At 60.6% G+C, this 22,635-nt stretch overlaps 1 protein-coding gene across 4 annotated transcripts; it reads right to left on the bottom strand.

The window, feature by feature from the left end:
• Positions 1-1,170: 1,170 nt before the first annotated feature.
• On the bottom strand, positions 1,171-21,628 carry SCARF2 (scavenger receptor class F member 2). 4 transcript variants are annotated; one of them, XM_069871026.1, is made up of 12 exons: positions 21,229-21,628; positions 15,185-15,243; positions 14,164-14,206; positions 13,160-13,261; positions 12,240-12,759; positions 11,908-12,126; positions 11,275-11,403; positions 7,947-8,050; positions 7,752-7,869; positions 6,264-6,385; positions 3,871-4,023; positions 1,171-3,146 (listed from the first exon to the last, which is right to left on the bottom strand). In XM_069871026.1, exons 5-12 carry the CDS (start codon positions 12,719-12,721, stop codon positions 1,942-1,944), a joined length of 2,532 nt encoding a protein of 843 aa, XP_069727127.1. In that variant the 5' UTR covers positions 12,722-12,759; positions 13,160-13,261; positions 14,164-14,206; positions 15,185-15,243; positions 21,229-21,628; the 3' UTR covers positions 1,171-1,941. The 4 variants fall into 4 exon arrangements, with proteins under 4 accessions (XP_069727127.1, XP_069727125.1, XP_069727126.1 ...); XM_069871024.1 differs by lacking the exons at positions 14,164-14,206; positions 21,229-21,628 and adding an exon at positions 20,015-20,159; XM_069871025.1 differs by lacking the exons at positions 15,185-15,243; positions 21,229-21,628 and adding an exon at positions 14,978-15,056.
• Between the last annotated feature and the right edge of the window lie 1,007 nt (positions 21,629-22,635).

A 22,635-nucleotide genomic window follows, 5' to 3' on the forward strand; every position in this document is an offset into this window, starting at 1 on the left:
CTTACGATTTTGGAGATTCCAGACCTGGACACAGGACTCCAGGTGTATATCCAATATATTTATATCCCATAATCATAGCTTGTGCTGTAGTGCCAGCAGAGCTGATGGAGCTCCCCAAGCTTCCCACAATCTCCCCTTCAGCATGAACCACCTCTGGTACTGCTGTCCCTCCTCCCACCAAGAGAGAAATTTCCTGTATAATTCCAGGACTCCGTTGTCTCATGCGCATTTAGTTCTCATTGGAGTTTCCCTTCTGAGTTTATTTTTGGTAGGGCCTGAAATAGGAAATGAGTTGTTGGCAATAAGCTCACTTTTATCGCTGCTCGCTGGCCCAGCCAAAACAAATGTGCCGTTGTCCAATGCAACAACTCCTTCTTCAGTCTGGGAAAGTGGGATGAAATAGGAAGAAGCCTGGTGTTACAGGGTTGGTGGAGTAGAGGCTGCATATGCCTCTGGCCTCCTCATCCTCCCCTCGCCACGGTCCTGGTGGAGATGAAGGATGGGATCCATCAGGTGGTTCCTGCTCCATCACAGGATCTCCTGCCAGCCTCATGCAGTGCTTCTCCTTGGCCACAGGAGGCCACGAAGTGTTAGCCAAGTCCAGAAAGCCAACTGTGTCCTGGGTTGCATCCAAAGCAGTGGGACCAGCAGGGCCAGGGAGGGGATTCTGCCCCTCTGCTCTGCTCTGGTGAGACCCCACCTGGAGCTCTATGTCCAGTTCTGGAGTCCTCAGCACAGAGAGGACATGGAGCTGGTCTCCTCCTGGGCCATCAACTCCAGAGCAGAGGGGGACAAGCTCAGGATGACACTGCAGTGGGCACCAGCGCTCCAATCTAACCCTCTCCTGGTGCAACTTGAAACCATTTCCTCTCATCCCTTGTCAGCGCTCCAATCTAACCCTCTCCTGGTGCAACTTGAAACCATTTCCTCTCATCCCTTGTTCCCTAGGAGAAGATCTCAGCTCCCATCTCACAACAACCTCCTTTCTGGGAGTTGCAGAGAGCGATGAGGACTCCCCTCAGCCTCTTCTTCTCCAGACTAAACAGCCCCAGGTCCCTCAGCAGCAGCTGCAGCAGGAACCCCTGTCCCCACTGCATCGCGCTCAGGACCAGGCTGAGCACTTGAGCAAGACCCACGGGGAGCGTGGGGCATGTAGAAATGACACCCGACTATGGAAGAAATACACTTTTATTAGGAAAGCGCTCTGCAGAGGTGCCAGGCTCTGTCGTACCAAACTAATCCCTCCAACTTTGCTGGATGGGATGCGCAACCCCAAAGGGGCATCCAACTCCGGCCATAAATAGTGCTTTCCTCCTGGCCAGAAGCGAGCCCGGGAGCAGAGGGGAGGGCGGCATCGGTCGAAACCAGCTCGACCCCATGCCGGTACCGGCACTGGAGAGCTGTGCTTGGAGCCCAGGGGGTATTTGCTCCTGATAAGGGATGCAGGGTGCATCCCTGGCAACGCCCTGGGCGCTGGGCAGCAGCACCCTCCCTCTCCCGCGCTCCACAAGCCCGACAGACCGGAGTGGGGCGTGGGAAGCGAGCGGCTCCGTTACTGCAGAATATACCGTGGGGACGTCTAGTACAACAAGCGCTGCTTATGCGATCGATAATACTGCTACAAAAAAAAGGGGGAGAGGGATTTGCCACGCATGGACTGGTCCCCCCTGCCCCGGGTTGGCGGCCGGGCTGGCTCCCACCATCCTGCCAGGATGAGGGCTGCCAGCCCCGGCACGGAGCATGGATGGGGAGGACCAGGTCCTGGGGCAAGGGAGGCTAGAGGAAAACAGGGGATGGGAGAGATGGAGTCGGGGGAAAACAGAGGCTCAAGGCTCTTCCAGTACCCCCTGCCCAGTCCAGGCATCCACGTCCGCTGGCTGTGCCGGCAAATGTCCTTCTTCCCAGCATGTGGCCGGCATGGGGCCAGTGCACGGCGCCCGGTCACTGCACGGCCTGAGCGGGCACGGTGGCTGCCCTGGGCTGCTCCAGGCTGGTTTCCCGGCTCTTCTTCCTAGGAGGCTTTTTAATGGGGGTTTTCTTGGCAGCCTGCTCGGTGGGGACAGCCTGGTCCTGGCTGCTGCCAGCGCTCGGCTTCTCCACCCGCTTGGGCTCCCCAGCTGCCGGCTCGGCCACGCCGGGGATCAGTTTTTGCAGATGGGGTGAGGTGGGCAGCAGGGGCTTGCTGGTCTTCTGGCCGCCGGCGGCCGCCGAGCGCTTGGCTTTCTGCGGAGGGGTGGGCTTCTCCCGCTGGGCACCCACCCCGTTCGCCCGGGTGCCTCCATCCCCCTTGTTGAGGCTCTGAGTCTTTTCCTTCAGCTGGGCGGCCAGCTCGGAGGCCAGCTGGGGATGCAGTGGCTCGGAGCGCGATTTGCTGGTGCTGGGGCTGCGGGGAGCATCCCTGTTGTCCCCAGCTCGCCGCTCGGGCTGGAAGGTGCCCATCTTTCTAAAGGCATTCTGCACCGCCCCGTTGATGCTCTCCGTCGCCTCCGAGCTGGCTTTGCTCCTCTGCTTGGGCTTGGATGGGGACTGGGGCTCCCCGGTGAGGTTGGCTTTGCCCTCAGGGACGCCAGGCTCCTTCGGTTGCTTCTGTGCTTTCTCCTTGCCTCGTGCGCTGCCCTTCTCCTCCGCTCGGCCCTGCACACCAGCCGATGTCTCGCTCGGGCTCCTCTTCCTCTTGGCCAAGCCCTGGCCATGCTCGGGGCTGTCAGTGTGGGTGGCTGCTCGCTCCGGGGACCTGCTGGGTGCTGGCAGCGAGTTGGACTGGCCGGAGCCGTACCTGCCGTGGATCCAGGAGACTTTGGGCTTCGTGGACGGGTCTGGGGGACGAGGCTTGGTCCTCTCCGGGGACGGTGGTTTCCCAGGGCTGCGTGGCTCCGTGACAGCATCCTCCTCCTCCTTGGACTGCTTGGAGAGACGGGCGACCCGGGCGTAGAGTGCGGCACCGGCCGAGCCTGAGCCGCAGGAGGAGCGCTCGCTGTCCGAGGACTTGAGCAGGGGCGTTTCGCTGCTGTCAGCCGGGAAGGCTCTGACGGAGCCCGTCTCCTTCAGAACGGTGTATTCGCCTGCTTCCTCCCCGCTGGCTGGAGGCACCAGCTTGTCCCCAGGGCTGGCGGGTGTCCCTCTGTCCCTGCTGTCGCCCACGCTCTCTGTGGGAGGAGAGCAAGGGGTGTCAGGGGGGACGTGTCCAGGGACAGGAAGGATTGAGATGCTCCTGCATCACAGGACAGCATCCCACTCGGTCCCACCCTGCACCCTGGTGTGTCCCAGGTCCCCCAATCTCTGCCTCCCAGTCAGGGATCATAAAATCACGGAATGGTTTGGGTTGGAAGGGACCTCAAAGCTCGTACAGTTCCAACCCCACTGCCATGGGCAGGGACACCTCCCGCTGGCTCAGGGGCTCCAAGCCCCATCCAACCTGGCCTTGAACCCCTCCAGGGATGGGGCAGCCACCACTGCTTTGGGCAACCTGGGCCAGGGCCTCCCCACCCTCATTGTGAAGAATTTCTTCCTAATGTCTAACCTAAATCTTCCCCCCTCCAATTTAAAGTCATTTCCTCATGTCCTATCACTACATGCACTTGTAGAAAGCCCCACCCCAGATTTCTTTTAGGTCCCCTTCAGGTACTGGAAGCTGCTCTAAGGTCCAGCAGAAAAAGGCTCTTAAAGCAACATTGGGGCAGCAAACACTGGAGGAGGGAGCTGTGAAACTGCACGGGAGGCCACATCAGCACCTGCATCCCTTCCCAGATCATGAGGGGCCAAGGCGACATGGTCCCCACCATGCACGAGTGACACCTCTCCACTGAGCAGGAGGTGTCCCTGGATATAGCCCTGAAATCCCCTGGGGAAGCACCCCATCCCCCTGCTCACCTTCATGGGGGACACAGTACACTGGCCCCTCATCTGTGGTGTCAAAGGAGGAGAAGGAGCCACGGGAGGACCAGGATGGGGAAGGCTGCTCCACCACAGAGGGCGGCTCGATGAAGCTGCAGTTCAGGGTGTTCTCCAGGTCATGATGGGCCACTGTGAGGGCAAGAAACCTCTGTAAGTGCCCGTCCTGCCAGCCCCCCGAGCTCCCATGCCAGCGAGGAGGGTGGGATGCTGCACAGCCCCCACCTGCCCAGCTTGGCACTAGGTCTTGAGGATGGGGACAACACCCCTGGCTTGGGGACAGCTCTCGCTGCACATGTCCACCAGGTCCCCTAGCCAAGTGCCCATATGCTGAGGCCACCAACATGCGCGGCATCCCCCATGCCTGGGGACAAGTGGCTGTGGGCAGCAGAACCCTGTGAGCTTTACACCTCCCACCCATCCCCTCTCCATGGCAGGTCTCCAGCTGCCCACACTGAGGATGCACATGGCAGAGGGATGAACCACCCAAAACTCTCCATCCCATGAGGACCTGGCGAGCATCCTGGTGTCACCCAGGAGCTGCACAACCACCCTGCCTACTTTAATTGCACTAACTTTCACTTCAGCATCGCTGTTTGCATTTTCCTTTTGTGAAAGGAGGTTAAAGGATGCCCTCAGCATGGGGATGCACAGCACTATTTATTTCCCTGCCCCTGCATAATTGGCTTCTTGGAGAAAAGGAAATAAAACCAAAAAGCAGCGATATTTAAAGAGCAAACGGCCTGCAGAGGGGGAAGTGGCAGTTTCACCATGGCTTTCCTTGTAATAAAAACCAAAAAGGGAAAATTAAAAGCAGCCGTCTGGAAGTGGATGAAGGGAGATGCTTCCTGCGAGGGGGCGTGACGAGAGGTTGGGACTCACAGCCACGAGGCGTCTCTGTGACTTGATGAGACCCAGGATCCAACCAAAGGATCAAAATAGGATGTGCATGGTCCCCTTGGATTTATCCCTCCAGTTGCTATATCACAGACTGATGGGGCTGGGAGAACGGCACCCGCTTCCCTCAGGTCCCCTCCCTCTGCTTCTCCCCAAACCCGGTGTGAACGTTGGGGTTGTCCTGTGCAGGGACAGGTGTTGGACTTGATGATCCCTGTGGGTCCCTTCCAACTCAGGTCACTTTGTACCCCACAGCCAGGCTCCAGGAAGAGCCCGCAGCCTGGCTGGGATGTGAGACCACCCCAAGAATCCCTCTGGCACCAGTGCCACATCCTCAGCCGATCCCGGGGCTGCTGCCGCCCTGTTTGCACGGAGCAGCTGGGATGGTGCCAGAGGCCTCCAGGCTGACGCGGGGAAGGCGCACGCAGCCCCCTTGAGCCCCCCCTGCCCTTGCAGCACACAGGCACCCGCTGTCCTCCCCGAGCCCTGCCTGGCCCCTTCCACAAACACATCCTCTGTTATCCTTGCAGCAGGAATGTTTCTCCGGCCCCGGCGCACCCTGCTCTGGGCAGGGCTTTGCTGTGCCCCAGCATGAAGAGGAGTTGTCTCCCCCTCAGCGATGATGCTGGAGCTGGGGAACACCACGCTGGGACAGGGGCCAGCTCCGTGTCCCATCTGGGATGGGGGATTTGGTCTCACACTGAGCCGCTGTTCACCTGGATGCGGCTGCTTGGAGCACCCCAGCAGCACTGCTGCCCAGGGCGGTGCTGGGCTCGGGAAGGGGAGTACGGAGCTGAGTTCTGTGGCACCACAGGGTGGGGAGCACTGCCTTTGCCCCCCAGGTTATTCAACGGGGTCCCCTCTGAGCTGGGAGATCCCCATCCTCACGCTGGGAGTGAGGGTGTAAGAGGGTGTTCCTGGTGCCTGGTTCCAGGGGCACCCCAGGGGCAGTATGTGAGCAGCCTCTGCTGAGCCTGGTTTGCACCCCAGCAGTGCAGGAAGGTCCCCCCTAATCTCTGCCCCTCCATCCCGCTGCCTGCAGCAGCACGGGGTGCTCCAGCCCCAGCTCGGATGCTCTTGCCCCACGCAAAGCTGGGGCAGGCTTGGGTCAGGACCGAAGGGGCACACAAGGCATTCGTTGCTTCACCAGGGACTGTTCCTCTGCCTGGGGAACCCAAGAACCTCCCACACCAGCTCAGCAGAGCACTTGGTACCCACCCTTGTGAAGCCAAACAATGTGCTTTGAGATCCAGAAGCTGCAGCATAAGAAAGGGCTGAGCACCTGCAAGCCAGGCAGCCCATACCAAGAATTGTGATGGTTCCAGGGACCTGCGTGTCCCTGTCACCGCTCTGCTGTGCTCACTACCCTGAGTTTGGGGCTTGAAAGGATGCTGGGAGCAACACGCACTGTGCTGCCAGGAGGAAAGCTCCCAGGGTTTGGCTCTCTGCCCCCTTCCCAAAGCCCAGCACCTTACCCACGACCTTGGGGAGCTTCTGGCGGCGCAGGGGGATGCGCGGGAGCTTCATGCCGATCCGACTGAATCGCCCACACAAGCGTCTTGGTGGCTTCTTGGCTGCTGCTGGGTCATGGCTGGAGCTGCAAGAGAAGGTGAGGTGTCACCAGAGAGGGACTGGCACCCGTTTGGTAGCGGGGAAACCCTTCACCGAGCCTGGCAGGAGCTCAGCGGTGCTGACAGCACAAAGGGATTGGGGGAGAGATAACGGATCAAAGCAGGGGATGCCCAGGGCACAGGGGATCGGGGATGAGTGGGGGCTGCTGCCAGCTCGCACTGTGCCAGGATGCAGAGCGGTGTCACGAGGTGGTGGCAAGGCCAGATGCAGCCCCGAACCACCCAACAGCGCCCAGCCAAGACCATGAAGCTTTAAGACATAAATCTCATCCCAACCCCAAAACAAACACGTGGCTTCTTTTTATTTGCTCTCTGGTTTTGCAGCCTCCTGGGGCTGAGTTTTTAAGCAATTTTCTGCAGCCGCAGGAGCGAGCAGCGTCATGTGTTGATGCAGGGCAGCCTGTGACAGGCCCGCTGCTCTGTGGTCCCTCGGGATGGTCCTGCAAGGGATCTCTACTGGGATGGCCCCGTGACCCAGCTGTTTTGGGACACTGGAAGTTTGGGCACCCCGGGAAGGAGAAAACTGTTTTGAGCCGTTTCCCCTCTCCCTGAGCGATGCTTTACCACGCGGGGCTGCGTTTGTGCTTCCATCTGTGGGATAATTCCGTGCAGCCCCCAGGCTCTCCACGCCAGATGTGCTGGGCTTGGGACTGAGCTGGCAGGACTGCAAGGGGAGGCTTCTGGAAAATTCCCGTGCAGCAGCAGCCGGCAGCAGGAGGGGAAGCTTCCTCAGCTCCCACGGCCCGCTCGTCCCTTGCTGAGCTGCACAAGCCTTCCCTTCCTGCAACAGGGCTGTCCCCATGGTGGGATGTCACCCAGTGCTGAGAAAACACTGCTGGCATCCTGAACTTGCTGCAGGACCTCCTCCTCCCTGCCTGGAACGCCCTGCTGCGGGACAGCCAGCAGTGCTGCAGCCTATTACCCCCTAAGAGGTTTATTCTGGGGGTTTTGTTCCCATCTTGATGCCCTCACTGTATTTTAGGGTTCCCTTTGCAGAAGAGCTCCGGGCCTCCAGAGATTGGGGGGGACCTGCTGGGTCTCCATGGCCCACAAGAGGGAAACAAAATCAGGGAGAGAGGGGAAGGGTTCTCCAGGCAGAGCCCCCCCCTCCACCACCCCCGCAGATGGGTGCTGCCCTTAGGATGCAGCGGGACCTGCTCAGACCCTGGGGACTGCACGGTGCTGGGTGGTTGGTGCTGCTCTGCCTCAGTTTCCCTGCAGCATCACTGTCCCAGTGCGGTCCCTGCATCCCTGCTGTGATCACTGACATCCCCAGACCTGCAGCTGTCCCCCTGCCCAGGCTCTGCGAGCCCACCTGGCCCCGGCACTCACCCATGAACATCATCCTTCTTGCGGCAGACGCAGCAGCAACAGAGCAGGGAGAGCAGGAGGATGAGCAGCAGGGCCAGGAGGGCTCCTGCCCCGATCACCCCCATCCGCTGGTTGGCTTCTGCAAGACAAAGCCACTGGCTCAGCACCAGCCCCGCAGCAGAGCCCGGCACCCGGAGTCGTGCCCGCGGCACTCACCCATGTGGCAGGCGCCCGTCAGCGGGTCGCAGGCGCCGTCGTGGCAGCTGCAGGCATCGGCGCAGTTGGCTCCATAACGGCCAGGGGGGCACGTCAAGTTACAGCTGGAAAGAAGGGACTGGATGAGAGCAGAGCATCCCCCCTGGTGTCCACTGGGCTGTGACCTCCCCCCAAACCTCCACGCTCTGGTGAAAAGCAGGGTTCCCTCTGCCTGCTGGGACACAGCCCCCTGCACCCTGCAGGACCCTGTGATCTGCAGGGAGCAGAAGCCCCTCACTCATAGATCATAGAATCATAGAATCACCAGGTTGGAAAAGACCCACCGGATCATCGAGTCCAACCATTCCTATCAAACACTAAACCATGTCCCTCAGCGCCTTGTCCACCTCAACCACCTCCAGGGAAGGTGACTCAACCCCCTCCCTGGGCAGCCTCTGCCAGTGCCCAATGACCCTTTCCATGAAAAATTTTTTCCTGATGTCCAGCCCGAACCTCCCCTGGTGGAGCTTGAGGCCATTCCCTATCATCCTGTCCCCTGTCACTTGGGAGAAGAGCCCAGCTCCCTCCTCTCCACAACCTCCTTTCAGCTAGTTGTAGAGAGCAATGAGGTCTCCCCTCAGCCTCCTCTTCTCCAGGTTCACCCACTGGATTTGACATAACTCACGGGACCTGGCCCAGCTGTAGCTAGGATGTTAATGTTGCTCCTTGTGCGGGCGCTTTGTAATTAGAGACAGCAATTACCAAAGGTCATTAACCCAGCAGCTGCATCCAAAGACAGCCTGGGATCATGCGCAGGGCTTTCAGCTCAGCTTGGTGGCCACATGGCCATGGCACTCGCAGCCTCTCCACACCACGCTGGGCACAGGCACCGCAGATATGACCTGAGAAGGTGCCCAGGCTTATTTTACTTTCATCTTTTTGGTCTCCAAGGAGAAAAAACAACTGAGCAGCCCTGAGGCATCTGCTCTGTCAAGGTGGACCCTCCCAGTTTGGCAAAGCCCAGTGTCATCTCCATCACTGGCAAAATGACCTCCCTTGTAGTGTCACCAAGGCAATGGGGACATGTATGAACAGGCACCGAACAGTGGGCATCAAGGGTTTCAGCATGAAAAACAAGCACCAGGCACGCACCAAAGCAACCGGGGCTCTTGATGCTGGCATCTGACCTACCTGCCATGCCAGCTGCAGGTCAGGCATCACGGCGCAGAACCCAGATGGATTTGGGGGATGCCAGCACCTCTCCTGGGCACCAAATCCTCCTCCAGCCATGGGAGAGACACCGTGGTGCTGCACCCAAAGGGATTTGGGGGATGCCAGCGGCTCCGCTGGGCACCAAACCCTCCTCCAGCCATGGGAGAGACACCGTGGTGCTGCACCCAAAGGGATTTGGAGGATGCCAGCAGCTCTGCTGGGCACCAAACCCTCCTCCAGCTGCTCGCCAGCAACCGCCACCCGGCCAGAGCAGCTTTAGCGGTAAGAAGCCAGTGGGCCCCAGCCCAAACACTTTTCCTCAGGGATGCAGCTGCCTCCCAGCCCTCGGCGCTGTGCCCGGAGCTGGCTCAACCCATTTCACGCTCTGCAGACTTGCAAAGTGCTGCCCCAGCTGAGCCTTGTGCCCGCCAGGTGCCACGTGCCCACTGGCAGAGGTGCTGAGCCCCACAAGTGCAGCAGGGTGGGAGCAGAGATACTTCCCCAGTAACCCAAACCCCCTCATCCCACCGCTTGGACCCACATTTCTGCCCCAGGCAGTGATTTTGGGAGAGCAGAGGGGCTGACTTTTTTTTCCAAGAGGGTCCTACCCGCTCTGGGAATGACGCAGGGAAGAGAAAGTGCTTTGTGCCTGCCACAAATAGTTCAGCAGCCTTTCCTTAAGCACCCTCCTAATACAGAGCTTTGAGGACACCCTGACAAAATGAGGACGTCCCTTCTGCTTTCTTTGCAGAAATCACCCCCTTTTCAGCAAAATTATATGCTGCTGACAAAACCACCAGCTTGCACATAGTCACAGGGACCCACTCTAGCTCCAGGGAAGTTCCTGGCGAGCACCCGTGTGGCACAGTGCAGCCTGCAGTTACAGCTCTGGGGTGCTGCTGGGGCTGGGGCTGCATCCGAGCAACTTCAGTCCCTGCACCCGGACATCCTTGATCCCCACATCCTGAGCATCCCCAATCCCTGCATCCTGAGCATCCCTGGTCCGTGCAGCCCAAGCATTCCTGGTCCCTGTAACCCACACATCGTTACTCCCTGCATCTCAAGCATCCCCAGTCCTTGCATACTGAGCATCTCCAGTCCCTGCATCCTGAGCATCCTTGGTCCACTTACCCCAAGCATCCCTGGTCCCCTTGCCCCAAGCATCCCCGATCCCTGTGTCCCAAGTATCCCTAGTGCCTGCATCTTGAGCATCCCTGGTCCCCACATCCCAAATATCCCTGGTCCCCGCATCCCCAGGGCCTCAGAACAATTTAAATCACGCGCTGCCCTCCATCACCATATGAAATTGTTGCCACACCACCCTGCTGAGCACCAGGACCCTCTCCCCTCTGGCTTTGCTAATAAAGGTGTTGACACTGCCCAGGCTGGGCTGCCTCCCTGCTCACCTTCGCAGTTCTTCCAGCAGCACAACTGGTCAGTGAAGCCCCCCAAACCCTCTGAAATGCAAACTCTCCCTATTTCTACAACCTGAGTAAAACACTGGCATGGATGGGATGCCTGCCCCGCATCCCTGCCCCTGCGTCCAACCTCACGGTGTGTTCATGGCACAATCTGAGCAGGACATGGAGGAGCCTCCTCTTTCCAAACAGCACTGGAAAATCACCCCACACTGCAATAAACTAGCAGGGAATGAGAGTAGGACTTTGTCATCCCTTGTGCCCCTTCCTTGGGCAGGGGGAAAAGGGCAGGACCATGGGGTTCATCCTGGGGCTGAGGAGCTCGGCCAGAGCCGCAGCTCGCGGCAGGAGCACCCCATGGATGCCATCCCTGTGAGGCTGTTTGCTATTCTGGGATGCGGCTTTCTCTCTCTAGTTGGCTAGAAATTCCACCCTGGACTTAAGGGAAAAAACCCAAACCACCGTTTTGTCGACAGCATTTGTTTTTGCCAAAGAGCCATTTCCTAAAGCACAATCCCTCTCTCTCAGCGTTACCTTGCTGCTAACGGCTCTGAGACCGTGTCCATTCCCCTCCGCTCCAAAAGTAGCTGGATTATTGCCTGTGAGTGCTTCCACCACAGGAAACCTCTTGGCTGGGATCCATGTAGAACACAGGGAGGCGGGAGGTTCCTGAGCATCACTCGCACCCCAGGGTGCAGCCCGGAGCATGGGTCACTTACTAGGTGCCGTGGGAGCCGGGGTGGCAGAGGCACCGGCCAGTCTCGAAGTGGCACTGCCCGTTGACGCAGTCGCTGCAGACAAAGGCACAGTTTTCCCCATACGTCCCATTCCGGCACTTGGTTTCACACCTGGGAAGGGATAAGGGCAGAGGTTGGAGCACCCGCAGCTCCTGAGGGATTTCCAGGAACCCCTAACCCTCCTGCCTGCAAGCAGGGAGATGGGTCTGTGCGGTGTCAGCCCCCTCTAGGTGCTGCAAAGTGCTGGACCTAGTCCCAGGCACAAAAGCCTGCAGGAAAGCATCCCAGCTTCAGGCTGAGCTCTACCACGAGCGCCCAACATTACCCGGGAACCTGGCACTGGGGTCTCACAGCTGAAAACCATTCCCCCTCATCCTATCCCTGCACTCCCTCATCAAGAGCCCCTCCACAGCTTTCCTGGAGCCCCTTTCAGTACTGGAAGCTGCTCTAGGGTCTCCTCACAGCCTTCTCTTCTCCAGGCTGAACAAGCCCAACTCTCAGCCCATGCCAGTGGGCTCAGCCGATCCCTGCCTGCCCCACCTGGTCCCCAGGCAGGGAGCAGAGGGAAGGTGGTCATCGCTCCTCTGGGGCCCGACCCTCACCAGCCCCACTCACCGGTCTCCGATCCAGCCTGGGTTGCAGTGGGAGCACTTCCCATTGATGTGGTTGCAGGTGTGGCCGTCCTTGCAGGGGGGACAGAGCTTCTCGCAGCCCTCTCCGTAGAAGCCGGGCGAGCAGGGTTGGTCACACTTGGTGCCGTTCCAGCCCGCCTCGCAGGTCAGGCAGCGCCCGTCTGCCACGGTGCACGGCTGCAGGCTCTTGCACTGCCCGCACCTGCAGCGCATGAGGGGATCCCGTCACCCCACGCAGCACCTCCACGCCACCTGCTGCCACCTCCCATCGCACCCACGGTGCCGGATCAAGCCCAACAGGGTCCAGCCACTCACCTCCTCCTGCATCCTTGGCCGTAGAAGCCAGCCGGGCACGGCTCGCGGCAATATTTGCCCCGGTAGCCGGGTTCGCACGTGCAGGTCCCATCTACCTGGTTGCATTTGCCCTTGTAGCACTGGCAGTAGCGGTCACAGCGGGGCCCGAACGTTCGCTCTCGGCACTGGCAGCGCCCCGTGAACTGCTCGCAGGGCGAATTGTTGCAGGAGCACTGGTTGTTGCAGCTACGGCCCCACCAGCCGGGCTGGCACAGGCAGTTACCCGTCTGCTGGTCGCACTGGGAGTTGTGGCTGCAGTAGCAGGAGCTGGAGCACTGGGGTCCCCACCACTTGGGCTCGCAGGTGCATTTCCCCGTCTTCTGGTCACACTTGCCGTGCTTGCAGAGGCAGATGTTCTCGCATTTGGGACCCCAGCGGTTGGGGTTGCAGGTGCACTGGCCAGTCACGTCCTCGCACTGCCCGTTGGGGTGGCAGCTGCACATCTCCTTGCAGTCGGGACCCCAGAACTGCCGGGGACACTCTGTGGGGCAAAGCCATCAGCCCTGGGACAACCCAGCACCAGCCACCGGTGGAGAACCCCAGCACCAGCCACCGGTGGAGAACCCCAGCACTAGCTACTGGTGGAGAACCCCAGCACTAGCCACCGGTGGAGAACCCCAGCACTAGGCACCGGTGGAGAACCCCAGCACTAGCCACTGGTGGAGAACCCCAGCCCCAATGGGACCACTCGACCGCAGCCCCCACTACTCCTCCCAGTGGCAGAGGAGGACCCTCCAAAGGGGACAATGCCCTGGGGACAAAGCCAGGGGGACAGGCAAGAGCAGCTGCAGCCCCAGCCCTGATGCTCTGGAGTCACCCCAGGATGAGGCAGCTCTCCTGGTGAACCCCACCGAGGACAGCGGGCGCCTGTCTGTACTCACTGGTGTCGCAGTTGGCGCCAAAGTAGCCGTGGCGGCAGCGGCACTCGCCGGGCCGGACGCACACCTCGTTCTCCTTGCAGGTGAAGTTCCCCTCGCACACGGCTGGATGAATGGACAGACAGCAGGCATGAGCACCAGTGCTACCAAGCTTGTCCCTGCTCCCCCAACCCTCCCCGGCACCACACAGCAGGAGAAAGGGCTGCTGGTGGCACACTGGGTGCTGCTGAGCTGCAGCACCATGACTGACCTGGCAAACAGCCGGGCAGGCTGGATGGAACCATTGTCAGAAAGATGCCACCACCCACTCAGCTCAGTTCCATCCCCGCCACCAATCTCCAGCCACCCAGCTCAGCTCCATCCCTGTCACCAACCTCCAGCCACCCAGCTCAGCTCCATCCCTGCTACCAACCTCCTGCCACCCAGGTTGGATCCATCCCTGCCACCAACCTCCTGCCACCCAAGCTAAGCTCCAGTCCTGCCACCAACCTCCTGCCACCCAGCTCAGCTCCAGTCCTGCCACCAGTCTCCTGTGACCCAGCTTGGATCCATCCCTGCCTCCCAGCTCAGCTCCAATCTTGCCACCAGTCCCCTAGCTCAGCTCCATCCCAGCCTCCCAGCTCAGCTCCATCCCTTTTTCCCGTGTCCCTGCCACCGGGCTGCTCCCGCTGGCAGCATCCCTCGCTCAGCCTCATCGTCAGAGGCAGCTCGGGGCAGGAGCTGCCTGCAGGTGCTGGGGGAAACGGGAACATGAGGTGTGGGGTTGTGGACAGCCATGAGCGCAGTCCCTTTGTCCCCCTCCCCACGCTCCTAACGGCGTCACTGCCACCCCTCCAGCACCTCTCCTGCGGTGGAGGCAGCCCCCAAAGGTCCCAGCCCCTCTCCTGCTGGGGCCAAGGTGCAGAGCAGGGTGTGGGACAGGCAGTGCTGTGGTGCAGGCAGGCGCAGGCAGATCCCAAGCTTTCTTAGAGAGAGGGAGAGCAAACCACCCAGCCCAGCCACCTTACCTGGGAGTTCTTAGACCTATGGTGATGGATACTATAGAAAGCCCTAAAATAGACAGATCACACAGGTTAGGAGCAGTGAGTCTAATGGTTAGAGCAGCCTTGGGGTGAGGAGAAAGGGACAGGTCGCTGGCAGGACCATCCTCCCCCCGCTGTCCTGGCAGACCTCGTCCTCCCTTCCTGCTGGTACGAAGGGACCGTGTCCCGTTCCCAGTGCCCGAGCACCCAACGCATGCAGCGAGCAGTTACGATGGCTCATGCACGGTGGGTTAGTTGGTTACGTGGTCTTTGCCGCTGCCTGCAAACTGCTGATGCCCTGGGTCAGTGCGCAGAGCTCCTCCGTCTCTCCTGGGGCACGGTGAGCCCTGTGGCCAGCAGAGCCTGCGGGGAGCAGCAGGGGGACCCCAAAACTGGCAGCGGTGCAGGAGATGAGAGCTCCTAGGGCTTCACACTCAGCATTCATGGCCCCAGTGAGAACCAGAACACCCGGTGCTGCCCTGGCTGGGCTGTCCTGCCCACAGGCTCGCTGGCCTCTGCCTGGCAGACACGCGTGCCTGGTCCTGGCAGCTTCTCCTCCACCAACAGCTCTTGTGGGGGCTCTCTGGCTCCCACCAACGCAGCTGCAAGTTCCCTGTCCCCACGCTTCACCCTGCAGGACAACTCGCTGTCATTTGAGTCCCAGAGCAGCCCCTCAAATCCTTTGACCCAACGCTGGCCAGCACAGAGAGAACCCCCCAACACTGGGAGCGAGGGCGATGCTCCCCGCAGAGCAGGCTGCTGCGGGTTTGGGGGGACATCAGTGTGGGGCAGGGGGTACCTTGGGCTGGACGCTGTCACCAGCACCCATTCCATCCACGTGTTGCTGGCTCCAAGCAGTGCCAGGAGGCTGGAGAGCCACCAGCATCCCCAGGGAGGCTGCCTGCAGGCAGAGGTCCCCAGGGCAGTGGCTCCCTGCCATGGGGCACCAGGAGGTCTCAGCAAAGATGAAGAGCAGTGTCCAGTGAAGCAAAACACCAGTACTTACCTATTAAACACTCGCTTCCCTGTTGCCTCCATCCTGGGCAGCACACGAGCACTGAGGAGCTGCAGGGGGAAAAAACACCACAGTTACAATCCTCAGAAAGTCCTAGTCCTTCCCGAAACTACACCAGGAGCTCACTGTGATGGTGAGAGGTCCTGCTCCCAGTCAGTTGAACCCTAACCAGGGGCTGCTGCAAGCTCTGGAAGTCCCAGGGGAAAACATCCCTGGGCTGGGCTGGCTCGGTGCTGGCAGGTAGGTGCCCAGCTTGTCTCCCCGTGGCACTGGACCTCCCTGCTCAGGAATGTCAATCCCTGCCCGCAGCACAAACAGCCAGGTGAAGGCAACTGCAGGACGGGTCCTTGAGCCCTTGGCTGTCCTGGAGTGCCAGGAATCCCCATAGAATCATAAAATCGCTAGGTTGGAAAAAACCCATCGGATCATTGAGTCCAACCATTCCCATCAATCACTAACCCATGTCCCTCAGCACCTCATCCACCCGTCCCTTAAACACCTCCAGGGAAGGTGACTCAAACACCTCCCTGGGCAGCCTCTGCCAGTGCCCAGTGACCCTTTCCATGAAATATTTTTTCCTAATGTCCAGCCTAAACTTCCCCTGGTGGAGCTTGAGGCCATTCCCTCTCGTCCTGTCCCCTGTCACTTGGGAGAAGAGGCCAGCTCCTTGCCCCCTCCTTGGGGGGCACCACACATCCCTGGGTGACCTGCTCATCCCCTGGGACGACACACATCCCTGTGGTGAGGTTCTCATCCCTGGGGTAACCTGCTGATTCCTGGGGCGACCAACTCATCCCCTGAGGTGTCTCACACCTCCTGGTCCCCATCAGCGATGGGAGTGATGCTGGAGGGTTATAAACACTCCAAGAGGACGCTGCTGCAGTCGAGGAAAACTCCACCCGGACTGGTCCGGCGGCGCAGTCTGGAATGCGTTCCTTTTCCTCTTTATATGTAACAAATGCAGAAGAGGAGGAGGAGACAGCGAGGAAGTATTCACTTGAAACCCAGCGCAGTCACAGGACCGAGTCTGGCTGCCAGACCGCCTCGTCCTGGGGCCGGGGAGGGAGCTGCCAGCAGCCCCCCATGCCAAACGCGGGGGTCCCAGCAGGCTGGGTGCAGCTCCCACCACCAGCCCCCTCCGAGGCAGCACCCGCACATCGAGCTGGGAGCATCGCCTCCCCCAACTTTTTCGTGGCAGACAGGGAAAAATTGGAAAGGAGGCAGAAAAGAACCACAAAAATGATTCAAGGCCTGGAAAAAATGCCTTGCAGCTGGAGCCCAAAATAGCTCCATCCCTTCAGCCTGGTGAAGCGGTCGCAAGATGCTGCAACGGCAAGCGGCGCGGACCCCCTGCACGGGGACCCCGGGGCTCGAGAGGGGGGCTCTGCTCTGGCTGAGCGTGCAAGGGGGTGCACGGTGTTAAAGGCAAAGGGGGGTCAACCCCCAAGCCACCGCCCTGAGGACCGGGAGAGCTGGAGACAAGGGTCCTCACTGCAAGAGGCTTCCTCTCTGCAAAGCCTCACCCAACGTGCGGCAATGCTCAGCAAAATTACACAATGTCCTGAGTTAGAAGGAACCCACAGAATTACAGAATCATAGAATCACCAGATTGGAAAAGATGCACCGGATCATCGAGTCCAAACATTCCTATCAAATACTAATGACCTGCGCTGGAAGGGACCCACAAGGACCATGGAGCCCAAGCCCAACCTTCACACTGTGAGGTTGATGTGTAGCCAAAGCACCCGCTGTCCCACCTGGGGCTGCTTACACCACTTCACCCTTGAGAACTTGAGTGTTGGGTGGGTTTTAGATGAAACCACTGCAGGTTTTCCTGGGGAAATCCTTCCACTTGGGAAAATCGCCCTCAAATAGTTCAGCCTGGCCACCAAAACAGGCAGAAGGGGTGATGACCAAAGAGAAGCACCCATGATAAATGCCCCAAGCTGACAGCAGGGAGCTGGGTGCTGCTGAAACACGGTGGCAGGAGGGAAAAAATCTTCTACTGCCACAAGCTGGAGAAGGCAAGTGGCACCGTGACCACCACCAGCCGGGATGCAGCCCACCCACCGCCTTGCCAGATGCAGGATTCATGCTTATCTCCCCCCTGATAGCTAATCTCACTCCCTGTGCCCGCTGGTGGTGTCCCACACCCCTCCACTCAGCCCTCGCCTCATCCATCAGCGCCTCTGACAGCAAATAAACTCACTCTTGTTGCACTGAGAGGCAGCTAGGATGCAGCACTAGGGAACTGGTGCTCCCAGTGCGGCACATGGACTGGTCCCTGAACACAGCCAGCCCCAGGGAGGGTCAGTGCTGTCTGTAGAGGTGACCAGCACCCATTAGGACAGGTCTAAAACACATCTCATGGTCTCAGTTCCTCCAAAGAGGGCTCATTCCACGCACCATGTGACACTAGAACCGGGATAACTGGGAGATCTGTTTAAACACTCACTCCTGACCCGCACAGATTTGCCACCACAGACATGAACAGCACAAATACACCTTCTATTTCTTTTTCTTTACTTCAAAGCCCTAAAAAAAAGAGTGGGAAAAAGAAGAAAAGCTGCCTCCAAGATGGGGATGGGGCTTGGGAACTTTGCTGAGGTGGAGGAAAAGGAGCAGGGACGTGGGCATCTCCAGAGAGGGTCACGCTAACTTCGAACTTCACATTTAGGACCTTTAACACCAAACAACTCCCAAACAGACCCTTGTGTTCTGCCCTCAATAACCTTCCTTGAATTGCAACCCACTAGCTGGATCTCAGGAGTCTGCAGGAGGGGCTGGAGCAGAATCTCCTCCAGCCCTCCAGAGGGATGCTGGCATCTCCAAGGGATGACTGGATGTGCTGGGCAGAGCCACATGGCCAGGAGTCCAACCAGCAGCTTTTCCAAGCTGGGGTGGGGGACACTGGGACCCCCTCCCAGCCCCAGGTACAGGGCAGGACCCGCAGCTCCTGCCAGATCGTGGTTCTTGGGGGCATCAAGTTTGCATGGATGGTGGCACGTGGGGCAACCTCCATGCTGAGGGAGCAGCACAGGAAAGACAAGGCTGGGTGCCAGCTGCACGCGTGGGGAGGTAAACAAGGTTTGTGCAAGGGTGAAGGGTGGAAAATGATGCAGCCATCACCTCAGCCTCCTGAGGAGCATCCTCCTCCCCACCTTGTCCGGCTTTCAGGCTCTGTTTGGCACAGGAGGGCAGACACCACCATCCACCCATCCCATGTACCCCATCCATGGCACCCATGGGTGGTGCAGGGAGGGAGTCTGAGCCCCGTGGCACTGGGGCAGCATCACCCCTGCCTCCAGACGGTGGAATTGGGGGGTGCACCCAGGCCCCCCACTCCTCGTGCGTGGGGCAGGACACCAGCTGGGACCCTTGTGCCACCAATCAGCCAGGCAGCTCCTGGGCAGCAGCACAGGGAGCGCTCCCCGCATCGTCCCCTGCTGAGGAGCAGCACGGGGCAGGGAGCTGCGGGGAATACAGGAAAATTCTGGCTCCTGAAATGCCTCCTTCGGAAACTGGGGCTGTAACTTGAGGAGGGGGCACCAGCGCCCCGCGGCCCTGCTGAATGGAGCCTTTATGCGGCCCCTCGCGCGCACAGCACATGTTTTCCTTGAGGACTCGTCTGACCTCACGGGCGAGATGTAAAGGTGCATTTATGGCCTGGGCCCCCCATCTAGGGCACGGATCCTGCTCTTGGCTGCAGGGGCTCTTCCCCCTTGGCTGGGGCCACCCTGGCCAGCACCAGCGTTGGCCCGAGGTGATGCTCTGCACAGTGACCTGTGGTACCCGGAGAAGCACTGGGAATGGGGACAAGGCAGTGCCAGCTCCCAGATCCCCGTTCCTGGCCAGCCAGGCAGGATGTGATCCACCCGGCACAGCCTAGCAGTGCCAGCATCCACTTTCTGAAGCCAAACCCAAAGGTCCTGGAGCTGCCAAGTCCATCATTCCAAGCAGCTCCAGTGGGATGCCCAGAGCATCTGCATCCTGCCAGCTGCATCCTGGCCCCGGGGTGGGGGCAGAACCAGCCCCGGGGTTGCAGGACTAGCCCCCAGAGCACAACTCCATCCCTAGAGGCACTCAGGACCCGTTTCCTACAGCAGAACCAGCCCTGGGGATGCAGGATTGGCCCCTACAGCACGACTCCATCCATGGAGGCACTCAGGACCAGCTCCCCGCAGCAGGACTGGCCCAAGGGGGATCAGGACCGTCCCCTCCAGCCCTGGCCTCAGCTCCTCGCCCCCTCCCCAGTGCTGGCTCCCCCCCCCTCAGCTCCACACAAGCTGGACTTTGTCTTGGAAGGCGCCCAGCGCGGCGGCTGGCCCGGGGGAGGGGAGCAGGGAGCCCGTCCGTGTGTCCCCCCGTCCACTCAGCATCCCCCGGCCCCCAAACCGTGGGGCAAGGGTCCCATCCCACCCTCCTTCCCCCTGCCTGGGGGTCCCATTCTGCCTCCTCCTTCCCCCCACCCAGGGGTTCCATCCCACCCCCCCCAACTCCCCCATCCCGGGGGTCCCATTCCATCCCCCTCCTCCCCGCCGGGGGGGTGTCACCCCATCCCCTATTCGGGGGTCCCATCCTACCCCCTCACTCCCTCTGCTTGGAAGGAGGGGTGTCCCTCTCTCTCTCTCCTCGGGGGTCCCATCCCATCACCCCTCCCTGCCCGGGGGTCCCATTTCAACCCCCTCCATCTCAAGGATCCCATCCTGCACCCCCCATTCCCGCATCCCTGGGCTCCCATCCCGCATCCCGGGGTTCCCATCCCGCACACCCCCCCACCCCCGCCCCCAAGCCCCCCCGGGGGTCCCGTGCCCCTCGTACCCGGCGGCCCTGCAGACGTTTCTTCCGCGGGGGCTCAGCTCCTGCGCGGCCGCTCCGCTCAGCACCAGCATCCCCAGCATCCCCAGCATCGCGGGGAGGGCGCGGCGGGGACCCGGAGCCGCCATCGCCGGCGGAGAAGGATGGAAGGGAGGGGAAGGGGAGGCGGGGGGGGGCGGTGCCCGGTTATCCCGAACCGAACCGTCCCGTGCGGGGCTACCCGGTCCCGCGTCAACCCCCCCCCCCTTCAACCCCGTCCCGGCTGCGCTTGCGGGCGGAAGGCGCGGTGCGGGCCACCCCCCCCTCCTCTCCTTCCCCGGCCTCGGCGGCAGCGGGAGGGGCTAAAAAATTCCGCATTGGTTCCCCTGACGGCGGGCCAGGCTCCGGGGGCCCCGGGCAGCGCCGCCCCCACCGGCCGCACCGAGCGGGAGCCCCGCGGAGCCAGCGCGGGGGGACCCGGGGGAGGGGGGGGGAAAGGGGGTCCCGGGAGTGCGGGAGCCCCCGGGGTTCGGGGTGTGTGGGGGGTGGGGGGCAGAGGCGCAGCAGCACCGGGATTCGGCTGTCACGGGGAGCTGGCGGCGCCGGGTGCCCGGGAGCCCCGCTGGTCCAGCAGCTCCGGCATCCCTGGGGATGCAGGAGCACCGGGATCGGGCTGTCCCAGGGGGTGTAAGAGCACCGGGATAGGGCTGTCCCAGGGGATCCAGCATCCTAGCATCGCTGGGGATGCAGGAGCTCCGGGATGGGACTGCCCCAGGGGATTCAGTGTCCCTGGGGATGCAAGAGCACCGGGATAGGGCTGCCCCAGGGGATCCAGCATCCTAGCATCCCTGGGAATGCAGGAGCACCGGGATCGGGCTGTCCCAGGAGATCCAGCATCCCTCGGGACGCAAGAGCACCAGGATCGGGCTGTCCCAGGGGATCCAGCATCCTAGGATCCCTGGGAATGCAGGAGCACCAGGATCGGGCTGTCCCAGGGGATCCAGCGTCCCTGGGGATGCAAGAACACCGGGATAGGGCTGTCCCAGGGGATCCAGCAGTTCCAGCAGCCCAGAGACCCTGGAGGTGTAAGAGCCCCGAGGTCGGGCTCTGGCAGCCTCAGGTGTCCTACAGCTCTGGGGTCTGGCTCCTCATGGTCTGGTATGAGAGAAGTGGCTGTAGCTGTCTGAGGGTTCCAGCAACTCCACGTGCCCATCAACCCCAGGATCTGGCTGTCCTACCTGGCACCTCCGGTCCCTGGGGGTCAGGCAGCCCAGGGGTCTGGCTGACAGAGATCCTGCAGCTCCAGATGTCCGGCAACACCAGGGTCTGGCTGTTTCGGGCATCCAGCAGCCCTAGGTGTATGATAGTCTGGGGTCCAACTATCCTGGGGGTCCAGCTGTCCTGGTCATCTGGTATCTCCATGTGTCCAGCAGTCCTGGGTGTCCAACAGCCCCTGGATCATCCAGTTAGGAGCTGCACAGGGACCTGTGGGAACCAGGACAGAGGGGCTCCAGGGCAGCTACTGGTTAACCCACCAGAAGGACACTTCTGGGAACTGGGGGGACATCCTGGGCATCTGCAGGGTCCCACCCCCCTGGCCCAGCAGGGCAGCCTGGTCAGTAAAGCCTCCTCATCCTGTGCCACGGGTACCACGTATTGTGGCAACTATCCCACCAGCAGCATCCTTGGGGCAGATGGAAGGTCTGGTGGTTTGCCCAGTGCAACCCACTGCCTGCCCTCTTCAGCCTAGAGGAAAAAAGAGGCTGAGGGGAGACCTCATCACTGTCTCTGACTACCTGAAAGGAGGTCATAGCAAGGTAGGTGATAGCCTTTTCTTCCAAGTTACAGGTGATAGCACAAGAGGCAACAGCCTTGAGCTGCACTAGGGCAGGTGCAGACACTAGGGAAAATTTGTTCACCAAAAGGATTCCCAGGCACTAGCAGAGGCTGCCCAGGGAGGTGGTGGGGTCTCCATACCTGGAGGTGTTTAAAAGACAGGTGGACAAGGTGCTCAGGGGTGGCTGAGTAGCAGACAGGTGTGGTTGGACTCAATGATCTCAAAGGTCCTTTCCTACCAAAAAACGCTGTGATTCTATGATTCTAAGACCTGAGCTTTCAAACGGGCTTGTGATGATGGGGTAGCCCCCTTTTTTCCCCTTCTATAGCCCCCAGGCCCCTTCCACATGTTGGGAAGCAGCATCCATTGCCAGGCTTTCCATACCTCCACCTTCCAGTCCACCAGTTACCCTGGAGGGTGCCCAGAAACCCACAGGTGGCCCTGTTCAGCCCCCCCCAAGGCAGAAATGCCAGGACCCTGGTGACCTGGCAGCACCAACACGTGAGGAGTTCCCTCAGGATGAGTCTCAGCCCTGGGCTGAGCTCTGCACCCCATTCTGTCCAGGAAAACAGCCTGGGAGGTGGATTTAACTCCAAAGCTAGACAGGAATCCAGGCTTGGTGGTTGCATCCCCTGGCAGCTGTGCCCACCTGGAGATTTAGACTCACTCAGCTGCTTCCATGACTGGGATTCCCTCCTTCTTTACTCTCTCCCTCATCTCTCCACTGGGCTAAGTGTTGCTGGTGCTCCTCGGTCCCGCTCCTGCTGAACCAGGGCAGGCTCCCGCTGCCAAACCTTCTCCAGCTTTC

Source organism: Phaenicophaeus curvirostris, chromosome 17, assembly GCF_032191515.1.
Source record: "Phaenicophaeus curvirostris isolate KB17595 chromosome 17, BPBGC_Pcur_1.0, whole genome shotgun sequence".
Classification (NCBI taxonomy): Eukaryota; Metazoa; Chordata; class Aves; order Cuculiformes; family Cuculidae; genus Phaenicophaeus; species Phaenicophaeus curvirostris.